Source organism: Dermacentor albipictus, chromosome 1 (assembly GCF_038994185.2).
Source record: "Dermacentor albipictus isolate Rhodes 1998 colony chromosome 1, USDA_Dalb.pri_finalv2, whole genome shotgun sequence".
Taxonomy (NCBI): domain Eukaryota; kingdom Metazoa; phylum Arthropoda; class Arachnida; order Ixodida; family Ixodidae; genus Dermacentor; species Dermacentor albipictus.
This window is the reverse complement of record NC_091821.1, coordinates 407,518,615-407,530,762: the sequence shown is the minus strand read 5'-3', so window position 1 is coordinate 407,530,762 and position 12,148 is coordinate 407,518,615. Positions and strand designations below refer to the sequence as shown.

The following is a 12,148-nucleotide window of genomic DNA, read 5'->3' as shown; positions in this document are numbered from 1 at the left end:
CTACTGCCATAGGTGGGATTGGTATAAGCTTTTCTGTTCATAGTGACTTAATAATTTCCTATAAACAAGGGTTAGCCACTGCAAAAGCTGCTTGCATGTACATGACGATTCATTTCTTGTTGTGAATCTTATTTTTTTTCCACCTGCACAATTTTAGAAAAACCTGCAGATCCACCACCTTCCCTTTTTACACTCATAAGTAATCACTCCTTTTAAACATTTACGTTTCCCTTACCCTGCCCTAACTTTACTTTTTCACACTGCTCATTCTCCTGCCCCATTAGAGATTGGGAGAGTAAGCTCCAGAAATGCTGCTGAAACCCGCCGTTGTGGCCTGGGTGGCTTTGGTGTTGCCCTGCTATACACTGGCGTGCGGGATCTAATCTCAGCCACAGCGGTTGCATTTCGATGGGGGTGAAACGCAGAAACACCCGTGTACTGTGTGTTGGGTGCACATTAAAGAACTCTAGGTGGTCGAAATTAAACCGGAATCTCTCACTACGGTGTGCCTCATAACCATGTTGTGGTTTTGGTGCATAAAACCCCAGAATTAAATCAATTTTAATGCTGCCAAGGAAATTGTTTGTTGCTCTTACAAAAGCAATTGTCAAAATGTTGGATGCAGCTGAGGCTTCCTTTGTTCAGCCACTTCTGATCACTTTGTTTCCCTCTTCCTGTGGACACTTTGTTTTCTTTGGGTATCTTTTGCATGTTAGCGAATGACTTACTACCTGCTTTGGAATTTGACAGTTTGTCAAGATCACAGCATCTATGTGATGGGTACTTTTGTGGAATGATGACGTTAGGGGCTTCTTGAGGCTAAGCACGTTTAGTCGGGAATCCTCCCTGCTAAAATTTGTCACAACTGCCTTGCACATGTCTTGTGTTGCCTTTAATACAAACAGTTTTAGTTGCTATGCAAAATATATGAGAGTATTAATGACCAGCACTTCAAAATACCAGTGTTCATTACGACGAAAGAGTTTGTATACTTATGAACACAAACCCTTTTATTTATTTATTTTTCCTCTTAGGACTCCTCCAGCCCAACAATGCAGGACCAGTTCTTCGACCATGGGCGAGACACCAACTCATCTGAGACTTTGGACTGTGAAGAATTCACCTTTGATTATGACATTCCAGTGGCTATCCTGTGCGGCATGTACATGGTGTTTGGTGTTGTCTACACACTATATGGTGAGTTAACCTTGTGGGCATTAAAAAAAATTATTTGGTTGATGTGCATAACCTGAAGGGAAACATCTGCCAGATACAGATCTATAAAAGGAAGAAACATTAATATCAATTTTCATTTTTTTATTTGGCACAAATATGGTTAAATTTCTCACACCAAGCAAGACTATTGTTGGAAAATGTTTGTAGGAGGATAATAGAGAAGGAGAAAGAGAAATAAAACTGCTGTTCTTATTTTCTGTATTCGCACTGTACGTGCAGAGTCAAGTAGTTGTCTTTGGGCTGGCTGGTGTCCTTTATATTGTGTAGACCTGATGATAAACATACAGATTCATAAATGAGTGGCATTCAAACCATGTTGCTACTGACCTATACTTACTAGTGAGACCTAGGAGATTGTGGCAGCATGTATAAAGCAGGGCTAATATGCCTGGTGGCTTCAACACCATCCACTGCTACAAGCTGTTTTGTTAATTTCTTTCTGTGCTGCTGCCACTATTACACCCAGGGTATCGCTGCTTCAAGGCTGTGATGTTCCTGACGGGCTTCCTCTTTGGCTCCTTTGTGGTGTTCAAGATCTGCACTGTGGAGAGCCTCCTGCCAACAGCAGGCAATGCAGGCGTCTCCCTCGGTGCTGGCTTGCTGTTTGGCCTCATCACCATGCTGGTGCAGCATGCGGGCCTTTTCCTGACCGGCTTCCACACGGGGCTGTTTGCAGGCTTTGGTAGCATAGCCCTGATGCGGATCTGGTACATGCCGTCCACAGTGTGGCTGACTGTTGGCATCCTCCTCGCTTGCAGCATCCTGGGTGCTGTGCTCAACCTCTTCTGGCAGAAAGGTACTGCGGCCTGTTCGGTGCCTTTGAATGTGATTGCATTCTTTGGGAACTTCACTCAGATTGCGGTGTGTCTGTCTGTCTGTCTGTCTGTCTGTCTGTCTGTCTGTCTGTCTGTCTGTTTGCTTGTTTGTCCGTATCTAACCCCTTTCATGCCAACTTGGGTCACTGGGTAGTTCATGATCTAATGGGTAGAGCATGGAGCTGCCGTGCTGAGGGAACCGGGGTCAAAACCAACCATTGGACCAAGTTGGGTCACTGGGTGTGTGCCACCGGGTATGTGCTGCTCTTCAATGAACCTCTTTGACATCAATCTGGGTCACCGGATTGTGCCGCTCCTCAATGAAAAAAAAAAGAAAATCCTTTACAATTTATGGGGTGCTGGGCAGAATGAAACCCGTGTTATACCAGGTGTTCTTTTTAGATTCACCAAATTTTTGAAATTTGCCGTGGCAGACAGCACAATTCTAACCCTTGAATGAAATTATTCGACAAGTCAGCCACTTCTTCTACAAATCAAAATGGTTAATTGAACAATTAATGTAATTACCTTCTTAATTACTTACATTATGGCACATATATTTCAATTTATGAAGTGTAGCTGGCGAATCAGGGTGTCTACCAAATGGGAAAACGGAATTCTCCGGAAATTTGAATAGTCTGGAGATACTCAGGGAATACTCTTCTATCAGGGAAGATTAGCTGTAATTTTATTGAAAGGGAACGAAAGTCGCGGGAATGTTGGCTCCAGTAACAGAGGAATCGCAATGAATCATCATTGACGCCATGTCATCGGCTTGAGGAGTATCCAGAATACAGTTAACAACCGATTTTCCAGACGCCCAATTTTTTGGACATGCCTGATAATTCGCATGGCTTCGCGGCACGACCATAGAGTCAATGTATAAGAACGTCTGAAATTTGGACGCAAGAACACTTTGCCCTCCGATATTTCGGACTTTTTGCTCTGACTGCACGTTCGAAATGGCATTAATCAAAGCCACCACCGCCGCCATTTCGATTATCTTGCCACCTCGAACTGGCGCTCTCACGCGCGCCCACAGATCCGCTGGCAGCTGTAGCCACTACCGTGGCAACGCTAGGCCTAGCTGCTTCTAGGTTAACTATTAAGCTTCTTGCCATGCGGTGTTGTCTTTTTTTCATTGAAAAAATTCGCCACTGTCAGCAATGACACCAACTCTGCCTTTGTAATCCACGCGATTGGCTTCGAAGCTCAGGAATCACAGCGCGTTGCGTAATGGCTGTTTCCAAAAGCTAGCTTCGTGTCAATACAGCAGCGGTACATGGTCAAGCCTATACAACGTATTGCGTGAAGCTTAATCAACATGGGAAGGGGCAATATACGTGTGTGCAGCCCCGTCTCCTGTCACAGTATGAGCACTGATATGCCTAATAAGTGTACTGGCAGGCCTTAAGAACTTTTTCCAGACGTGCCTGTGATAATTTGAGCCCTTAAGGGCAGTTAAAAACATGCAATATTCATTTTTTTCAGACTGCCCGATTTTTCGGATGTTTTTGCGGCCCCTGGGAGTCCGAAAAATTGGATGTTGTCTGTACAACTGACCTAGAGAATGCTTCAAATGGTCGATGGATGAACGCGTGGTGAAAGGAGGACGAGAACAGAAAGGACCGACACATTTAGGAATGAACGGGAGAGGAAGCATGATGCCGCCTCTTTAAAGGAGCTTGAGCTCAAAAAACAATGTGTTGGCTCAAGCTGAGAGGCAGATGTCTCTCATCCAAACCAACATAAACTCTTTAAAGCAGTGAAATCCAACACTGGTATGTTGTGTATGGGCTGTGAGCTCAAAAAACAATGTGTTGGCTCAAGCTGAGAGGCAGATGTCTCTCATCCAAACCAACATAAACTCTTTAAAGCAGTGAAATCCAACACTGGTATGTTGTGTATGGGCTGAGAGTATTTCAGGACAGTTGAGGTCCACTTTCCAGCTACTAAGAGAGAATCTTAGTTGTGGCAAAGTTCAGGCCTCATGCCGATAAGCTTGCTATCAATTGATAGAAATAGCTCATATTCGAAAATATTTACTTCTGTGTGCATCTCAGTTTCATCCGTATTTGAAGATCTTCGATTTGATTTGAAATGGGTTTTACATATTTTCCAAATATATTTTATTCACTGCGAATTTTACTGACACCTTCCTTCTGCTTTCTTTTTGAATAAAATAGATATTACTCCTTACTATTCAAACTGGATTAAATCATTTTTTTGTTTCAGCATGCTTACTAGAGAATGACAGCATCGGGCAACACGGTATCAGCCCGTCTTGACATAAAACCAACTTCTGTCTCATTCAGGGAATTTTGCAAAGGCACTCAGGGAAAACCTGGAAAACTCAGGGAATTTGGAGATGTCAGCTTGGTAGATACCCTGGTGAGTTTGCAAGGCATACCCATTTGGAACAAATTCTGAGGACTGCACCAGTTTCAAGATATTAATTTTTAAAGTGTCCAACAAAATGCGTTGGTGTTCCAGTTACTTTTGAGCTTCAATGCATAAAACAGTTCTTTCTAAAGCAAGTGGAGCAACATTGCATTTTTACCACAAGTTTGACAGCACATATCTCAAAACCAGTGCCATCCTCAGAATTCGTTCTAAGTCGATATGCCTAATTGCACACTCACTAGCTACAATTAGTAGAGGGAAGCGCGAGAGAGAAGCCCAGCTGCAGTATGCAATTCGTACATGAAGTGTTTTGGCAGTGGCAATATGGTGTGTTGCTAAATTGCAATATTGCTATTGCATTAACATCAACAGTCATTCTGAGGTAGTTTCTGGCAGAATTTTTTCAGTGGCAGCAATTGTGGCTGTGTTCCAATACTTCCCATAGATGGTTATAATAGACACCTAAATGGACAAGGGCCATCTTGAAGTCTCCTTCCAGTTCTGACAAAAAGCTGGCAAAAGAGACAGCTTCACAAAGAAAACATTCAAGTAAAAAATGATGCAAGCTGCTTTGTTGATGGCGACTGAGCAGAATGCTTGAAAACTCGACGGGAAGGTCGCCTGCACACAAGAAAATGTAGTCGCGCTTTTTTATGCGCAAACTACGTTGTGTTTTCCAAAGGTTCACACACATGGTGTTCAAATACATAGATATTATTTTATTTTCTTGGCTTTTTCTTTTCGCCATGAGCTGGCACCCAGTCGCAGAGATGTGTTTTAGATGCTATTACGTAAGCTCAAAACTGCCTTCTTAGCAGTCAACATGATGCTGGCTGCGATGCTGGCCAGAATTGGAACACATCCTATACGGGTTACTCCCTGGTTCAAAGTGATGTGCTCAGTGATGGTTGTATAGAAATTTCCTGTCGATCCAGGTTGATGCACTCTGGCTCGAGGTAGTGTAGTAGATGTTGAGATCAGCCACTCAATCTGCTTGTTGCGCCTGTATAATAGTGTCGTGGGGCTTACAGAGTATAACCAAAAGGTCATTGTAGGTTTACTAGAAAATACACAAGGACACATAGCGCTCCGATCATGTGCCATGGCTATCACTGGAATTGTTCCATAGATTCACACAGGACTGCAGAGGCCATTTTCAGCGATAGATATTGTGAGCATTTAACTAGTTCAGTATGATGTAGGACAGTGGTCATAATAAAAACAGCTACTGCATTGATCACAATTTATTAGGTCAGAACCAACACATGTTGCACAATGGCTTGCCTGTGCTCATTTATCCCATGGATTCTGGAGGACTGGAATTGCCTTCCTGTGTCAGTCACCTCCATAAAAGACATTTTTCGTTGTTGCACATTATTAGTTAACATTGTATAGCCAGGAATTTCTTATTATTATACTATATTCCCTGGTTTCTATTACTCTGTAGTCCCTTAGGTCCATAAGGATACTACCAAATCAAATGAAACTGCCATGGTTTGTTCATAGTGGCTAGTGTAATAGGCACTGAATGCAGTTGTTACCTATGGCCACACTACATGTTTGCATATGTCTTGCCCCATACAGCCCTGACAATTCTAGGCACGAGCGTGTATGGAGGTGCCATGATGGTGGTAGGCTCGGACTACTTTGTGAGTCGGTCACGCCTGACAGACTGGTCCCTGGGTGTGATCCTACTCAAGCCCCCTCTGCCGCTGTGCTGGTTTTCCTGGCTCATACTGGCTCTGTGGCCATTGCTCATCGTCATCGGAGTGATCACCCAGTGGCGGCTCACTGGCCGCGGCACCTACCACTCTGACAGTACGTGGAGCATTGCATGCTCACTCATTCCATTGTCATCCGTGTACCATTGGTTGTAGCCTGCAGTGCAGCAGATGGAGATGTAAAAAGGGAGATTGAGCTCTATCTGACCAGTCATCTTTGCAAGACCATTCCTTCACTGACACTTCTAAAAAAATGTTGAGGTCATTGAACAAGCATAAGAGTGGTCCCAGCTTGACGCCTATCCACCAGCAAGGCAGCATGCAAAACCTCCCCCTCCATATCTTTGTCTGCCACACCACTGTCTGTGTGTGGCCAATGGTAGTACTGTTACTGTGTTAAGTGTCTGATTTGATTTGGGTGCTCCATTGAGGATAAGATGTTAAACTTTTTAGGTGATTGTTTGATGTGCTGAGGATTTATTTATGTGCAGTGTCTGTCTATGGATAAGGTTGATTGGTCACTACTTCCGATGGCTGTATGTTAGAACACTTACTTGTAGCAATACCTTTGTTTTATTGTGATCGCAATTATACAAACTTGAGGCACATTCAGGCCATTGGCGCTGCTGCTGTCACAACACCAATAACACATGAGTGGCCTGTGCACAGAGGTTAGAAGGTCCCCAGAGATGCACACGACAATGCAGTGTATTTGACAGCAAAAACGACGAAGCCAAGTGGGTGCACTGTCACTCAATCGGCTCGGCAGCAGAGACAGAGCAGCATTCTGCCTTCTGCTGCTGGCATGAGTATTGCACAAATGCACGTTAGCATATTCCTGCCGAGCAGCTGTGTGCATACACTGGCCTTAGCGATAGTGACAGTAAACGTCAAACTAAACCTATATCATTGGCTGCTGACAAATTGCAACTGTTTTCTGTCAGTCTCGTCACATACACCATCAAGGTGCAACACCTAGCAGCTGCCAGGTTGCTGTTCCTGCTACATAGCAGCAATTGCATCACATGCAGCCTTGTGCCAGAATGCCATCTCCATGTATTATTAGAACACCTTCCGAGGAGATCAAGCGCAATGCTGAAGCTTGCTGTGGCAATCAGTGCTTGGTCCTATCGGCAAAACTGCCAATTAATTGTGCAGATCCATATCTGCTATCTGCCAGCCCAGCTATTAAAAAGGATTGGCTTGCGGGAAAGCTTAGTTGGCTTTGGCTTTTACTTTCATCTACATTCTTCGTGATAACGAGATTTGAAAATAACAACGGGGAGAACCATATGTTCATCCACATAAACGGCTTTCTGACGTCAAGTCTGTTCCACTGCTTCGGTCAACTGGTGGGGTGCTTGTCTGCCAAGCCCGTGTACGTCAACATGTAGGACTGGAGCACTCAATGAGCACTCGATCATGCTTATACACAGTTGTCATAACTTCTGTTAGTCACCATATGCATCCTCCTTTCATTTCCTTTGCCCTCATTTGCTTTATGTACCACTCTTTATCATATGATATGCTGTCATAGTCATTGAGCAATGCTGTTTTTACTAGTGCACTCCTTTTTCAGCGACCATGCAATTATTATGTTTGAGGCTTGTCACTAGATCGAGCCTCCGGTGTCTAACAGGGCAACCAATTGGCCTTACGTTATGGGGTCTGCATCTTTGGTGCAACATACAAGTAATTTTCTTTATCCTGTCTGCAGTTGGGCCATCCCGAAGGTCTCGTCAACTCAACCTACAGAGAATAAGGCAAGAAGAATCCCGCGCGGAGCAACGACAGCGCAAATACCGATACTTGTACCAGGTGCGGACTGCTCATGGAGATGTCATTTCCCAGGTGAGATATACGGGCATGCCAAGGGAGGGCTAGAGCAGGTGGTCATGTGCAAGCATCTGTCATTGCTAAGGCCGTCGCTAAATGTGTCATGTTTATCAAGGTAACACTGCTGCTTTAGTAAACACCGGAAAGCGGCAAACTCTTAGGAGGAGTGACTCCGAGCCTCCAACAGGCAATAAGCCAGCGGACGATGCCAAATATTGAAGAGGTCTGATGCGAGGAGCATGCACTTATGACAGCTGGTGGCACAAAGCACAAATTAAGCATTCAGTGCTGTGCTGACTGCTATGGACAGCAGCAGAACAATACGTAACCTTTCAATTCTGTGATAAATCCAGTGTGCCACAGACTCCAATTTGCCTAGACAGCTTGCAACATTGTCTGGAGGCACCGGATTCTTGCAAAGTATCTTAATTATTCTATATAGTTAAAGCATATTGTTCAGTATTACACATATTTGCAGTTGTGACTGACATAATGTATGCCACTGATAATCTCAGCACAAGGGACCTACGAGTAATAGATGTCAGAATGCCATTCACTTAATTATACTATTACAGCATTCTCTTAGTAGCATGGTATTGCATATTTGTTGTTACTCTAGAAAAAAGTGTGTGTGATTCACAAACTGCTTTGCTTGGTAGTCTGTCACTTCTGTAACGCATTCTTGATTTAGCAAACTTATTTCTCACTGATAGGACTGCTTTAGCTTTCCTGGCAATTAAATTTAAAGGTATCTCAGTGATAATGAGTATGGTAGCCCTGTGCCCCTCTCAAAGACCTTTGAATTACAGCGGGCACCTCTTTGCATTTCAATAATGTTATTCTTTAACATCGCTTGCATTACACAAGTATTTAATTTTGCTTAGTGCAGCTTTTGGCTACCTACACTGCAATTGCTTTAATGCCCAAAATATCATGTCCGAGGTAGAAGCCTGCCACCTTCTTGTTCACCTTTTTGATGTTTACAGGATGCCTGGTGTCATAACTTAGTTTCACATAACAGGTTGCTATGGTATACTTATAGTGCCAAAATTAGCAAATATTAAAGGAAAGCAACAAGGAAATTTGTTCTATGTCAAAGTAAGATAGCATATGCTCCAATACATACGTAATGTATTGTTTTCTAACAACGAAGTGTCCAAATGATGCCGCTCATCCTGTCACTTCATGTATTTTTTTACCTGCACTTAATAACATTAAAAGTTATGAACAAGTTGTGCTGTGAACAAGGAAAAACCAGCATTAAACTCGGTCCTCATACATGCAATGCATTGATGATGGACGTCTTGTCAGCTGGCATAGATGGCCTCAGATGTTTTGAAACCACACTACGATAGAGTACAAAAGCACAAAGGTTTCAATATGAAAAGGGATACAGACCAGTGTTTGGTCCGTACATGCCCTCCTCTTTGTTGTATCTGTCCTCTTGTATCTTGTCACAGCACATTTCTAAGGTATTATGGCAAGTTATCAACAAGCTTCCTCCCTCCCCATATCCTACAGCTAAATTGCTAAGCTCAAGGTTAATGCCAGTCAAAGCCGCTGCTGTGGCTATAAATAAAAACACGTCACATTCATTGTCTCTTTAATAGCATGACTTGTTTAAATATGAACGAGATATTGTAGATGTTTTGTTTTACTTACTAACATTGGCTGTGGGCCTTTCCAATCCCTGGGTGTCTCACTGCATGCAGTACCTACCTCTGCAGCCATGGTCCTCTGTTGCTTATCTTAACACGTCTGCTTGAAGACATTTGTGCACCTATACCTCTTCCACTGCACTAAAATGCTTAAAAACTAAAAATGCTTAAAGTACACTGCATGACTACAAGCACGCACAATTTCTGCTTTCACATCTGTGCTGTTTAACCATCAGATTCTTTCTGTGCAACTGCAGATTTGAACAAAAACAATCACCACCACCGCCAGTGTAGTGACATGGTCTTTGCATGTGTATTCAAATGAGCACACTCTTCAATACAATGCTTTACCCGATTTGTGACATGTGGAGTAAATATGAATGCAGCTGTTAATACAACAAGATGTAAGTGCAAGTCATGCAGTTTGACAAGCATTTTAATGCATGACGACTCGTCAGCCTGTGAAAAACCAAGGACGTTTTTGTCCACTTTACTTCTGAAACAGTGCATGAATTTAAGCTAGAACCATTGCCAGAGTGATTGCATACTGCCTTAGTAACAAACCACCACTTTTCTCTGTGTCTGTGGCCTTGCAACCTTGGCTGCCTTGTCAAGCACAGTGACAGCTTTTTTTTTCACCTGGCAAACAAAATCAAATGCGAGCTGAGATGTCCCCAGGGTTTGAGAGACCGGGCCTTTTTTTCTCTCCCTCTCCCCTTTACCCTATCTATGCTGCTCCTGCTCAATGCGACACCTATTGAACTGTGGTCGACCGATTTCTCGGCACCGAAAACCTGTTCCTCCTGGCGTTGGGGTGCTTCGCAGAGCTACATCCAGAGCCTGCAGAAGAAGGTGTGCCCACCACCCGATGACAGCCTCTCGATGCTCCACTCCGACCTGACGCATCTCACGATGCTCAACCCTTCGGAGAGCACAGCCACCACACTGAGCCAAGTGACTTGAGAACGACCTTCATCGCCTCTACCAAGGTACAGAAGCAAGCAAGCCGTGGGACACGAGCAGGGTTGGCTGTCCAGAGGGACACGAGCCACGGACGACAAAGAGCGAACTTCTTGTTCGAACGTTTTGTGTTCGTTGACGTGCAGAGCAGGTGTTCAGTTGTCGTTCTCAGCTGGGACAGACCTGAGGAGCCTTGAGGCAAATGGTAACAACTCCAACTGAGTGTGGGAAGGACAACTAGCCTGCTCCAATGTTGTGGTGAGAAGCTGTGTCGTGGAGGTTCTTTTGAGACACGCAGGTTAATACGGTAACACAAGGTGTTTCCATAGCAGTGACATTTTCAGTCTTAAAAGCTTCTCTCCCAATTCACTGTTGGAGTGCAATGTAGAAAGAAAGTGGTGCTGAGTGTTGAATAGATGCGGCAGCTTAAGCCGCACTTTTTTTTTTAGTCGTTTGTTACAGCAAGCAAATATTCATGAATGGTCTTTTGAGGGTGTTTTAAGCTAACGTAGACATGGCAGAGAAGTCAGAGGTGCAGTCTTGGATGCATTTCACAAGCCATGCTGGAAGTTGCTGGGGCACAAAGTATTTCTCATCTATCGCATGACTTTTTCCAGTGCGCAGAGAGAGTGAGGCATTTCTCATGCTCAAGAGCTTAGCGCAGGCCCGGTGCTGTTGAGTTGATGTTTGGAATGTGGTGTAATAAAGGACTGTTTGGTGTACATAGTTACGGACAGAGACTAATGTGAATATGTTTCACTTGTGATATGTGGGAGAAAAGGACAAGTACAGTTTTTTTCTCTTTCCTTAGCAGTCGTAGCGTGTGGCACAACTTTGTAGTGTTCAGTGACTGCCAAAACTACAGACACTAAAAACAGTATTGTGTACTCTCTGATAACAAAACACTAAATGCCATGTTCACACATTCAAGGCATGGTGTATAATAATAGGTAGTCATTACATTATCTCTTCACCTGGAGTGTACTCAGCCCCGATACACGGGACTCATTGTGCACATCTGAGAACGTCCAAGTTTTTTCATTGTTGTTGCTGTACTCCACTGTACATATCATATGCTGCAGCACATTAAAATGATTGTTTATGACCACTTGGTTGTTTTGCTGCCTCATAACAGCATGCCATAGAAAACAGGGATGTTATAAAATGGTGTAATATGGTGAAACCAGAGGTGGACGAATGTCCTCAAATTTTGTTGACCTTCATCTCATCCTAAAAATCTTATGCCCACCTTACCTTCAGTTTACTAAAATTAGTGACCTGCCATGACCCTCACTCATACATTTAGACTATTTTAATGCTAGAGGAATGCATTTCTCGGTTGGTCTAGGCCTGAAGCTCATTTAGAACAAGAAAATAGAGCATGCATATATAGGGCCGTATTTTATACACATCTCCACAATGGCATTTAAAAAAAAAATGTTTAGGGTTAAGGGCAGTCATAGAATAAAAAGGCTATAGGAGACTTCTATTATAGCACGAAAATTTTTTGTAGGTATCA

At 43.5% G+C, this 12,148-nt stretch overlaps 1 protein-coding gene across 6 annotated transcripts in view; it reads left to right on the top strand.

The window, feature by feature from the left end:
• The window catches only part of LOC139054706 (transmembrane protein 198), a 121,938-nt gene extending 110,201 nt beyond the window's left edge, over positions 1 to 11,737 (top strand). For all 6 annotated transcript variants that reach the window (XM_070532171.1, XM_070532176.1, XM_070532175.1 and 3 more), the window contains 5 exons: positions 1,035 to 1,197; positions 1,703 to 2,032; positions 6,039 to 6,272; positions 7,893 to 8,026; positions 10,495 to 11,737. In XM_070532171.1, the coding sequence (XP_070388272.1) occupies positions 1,053 to 1,197; positions 1,703 to 2,032; positions 6,039 to 6,272; positions 7,893 to 8,026; positions 10,495 to 10,632 (981 nt within the window). In that variant the 5' untranslated portion in view covers positions 1,035 to 1,052 and the 3' untranslated portion in view covers positions 10,633 to 11,737. The remainder of the gene's footprint in view (positions 1 to 1,034; positions 1,198 to 1,702; positions 2,033 to 6,038; positions 6,273 to 7,892; positions 8,027 to 10,494) is intronic.
• The last annotated feature ends 411 nt before the right edge of the window (positions 11,738 to 12,148 follow it).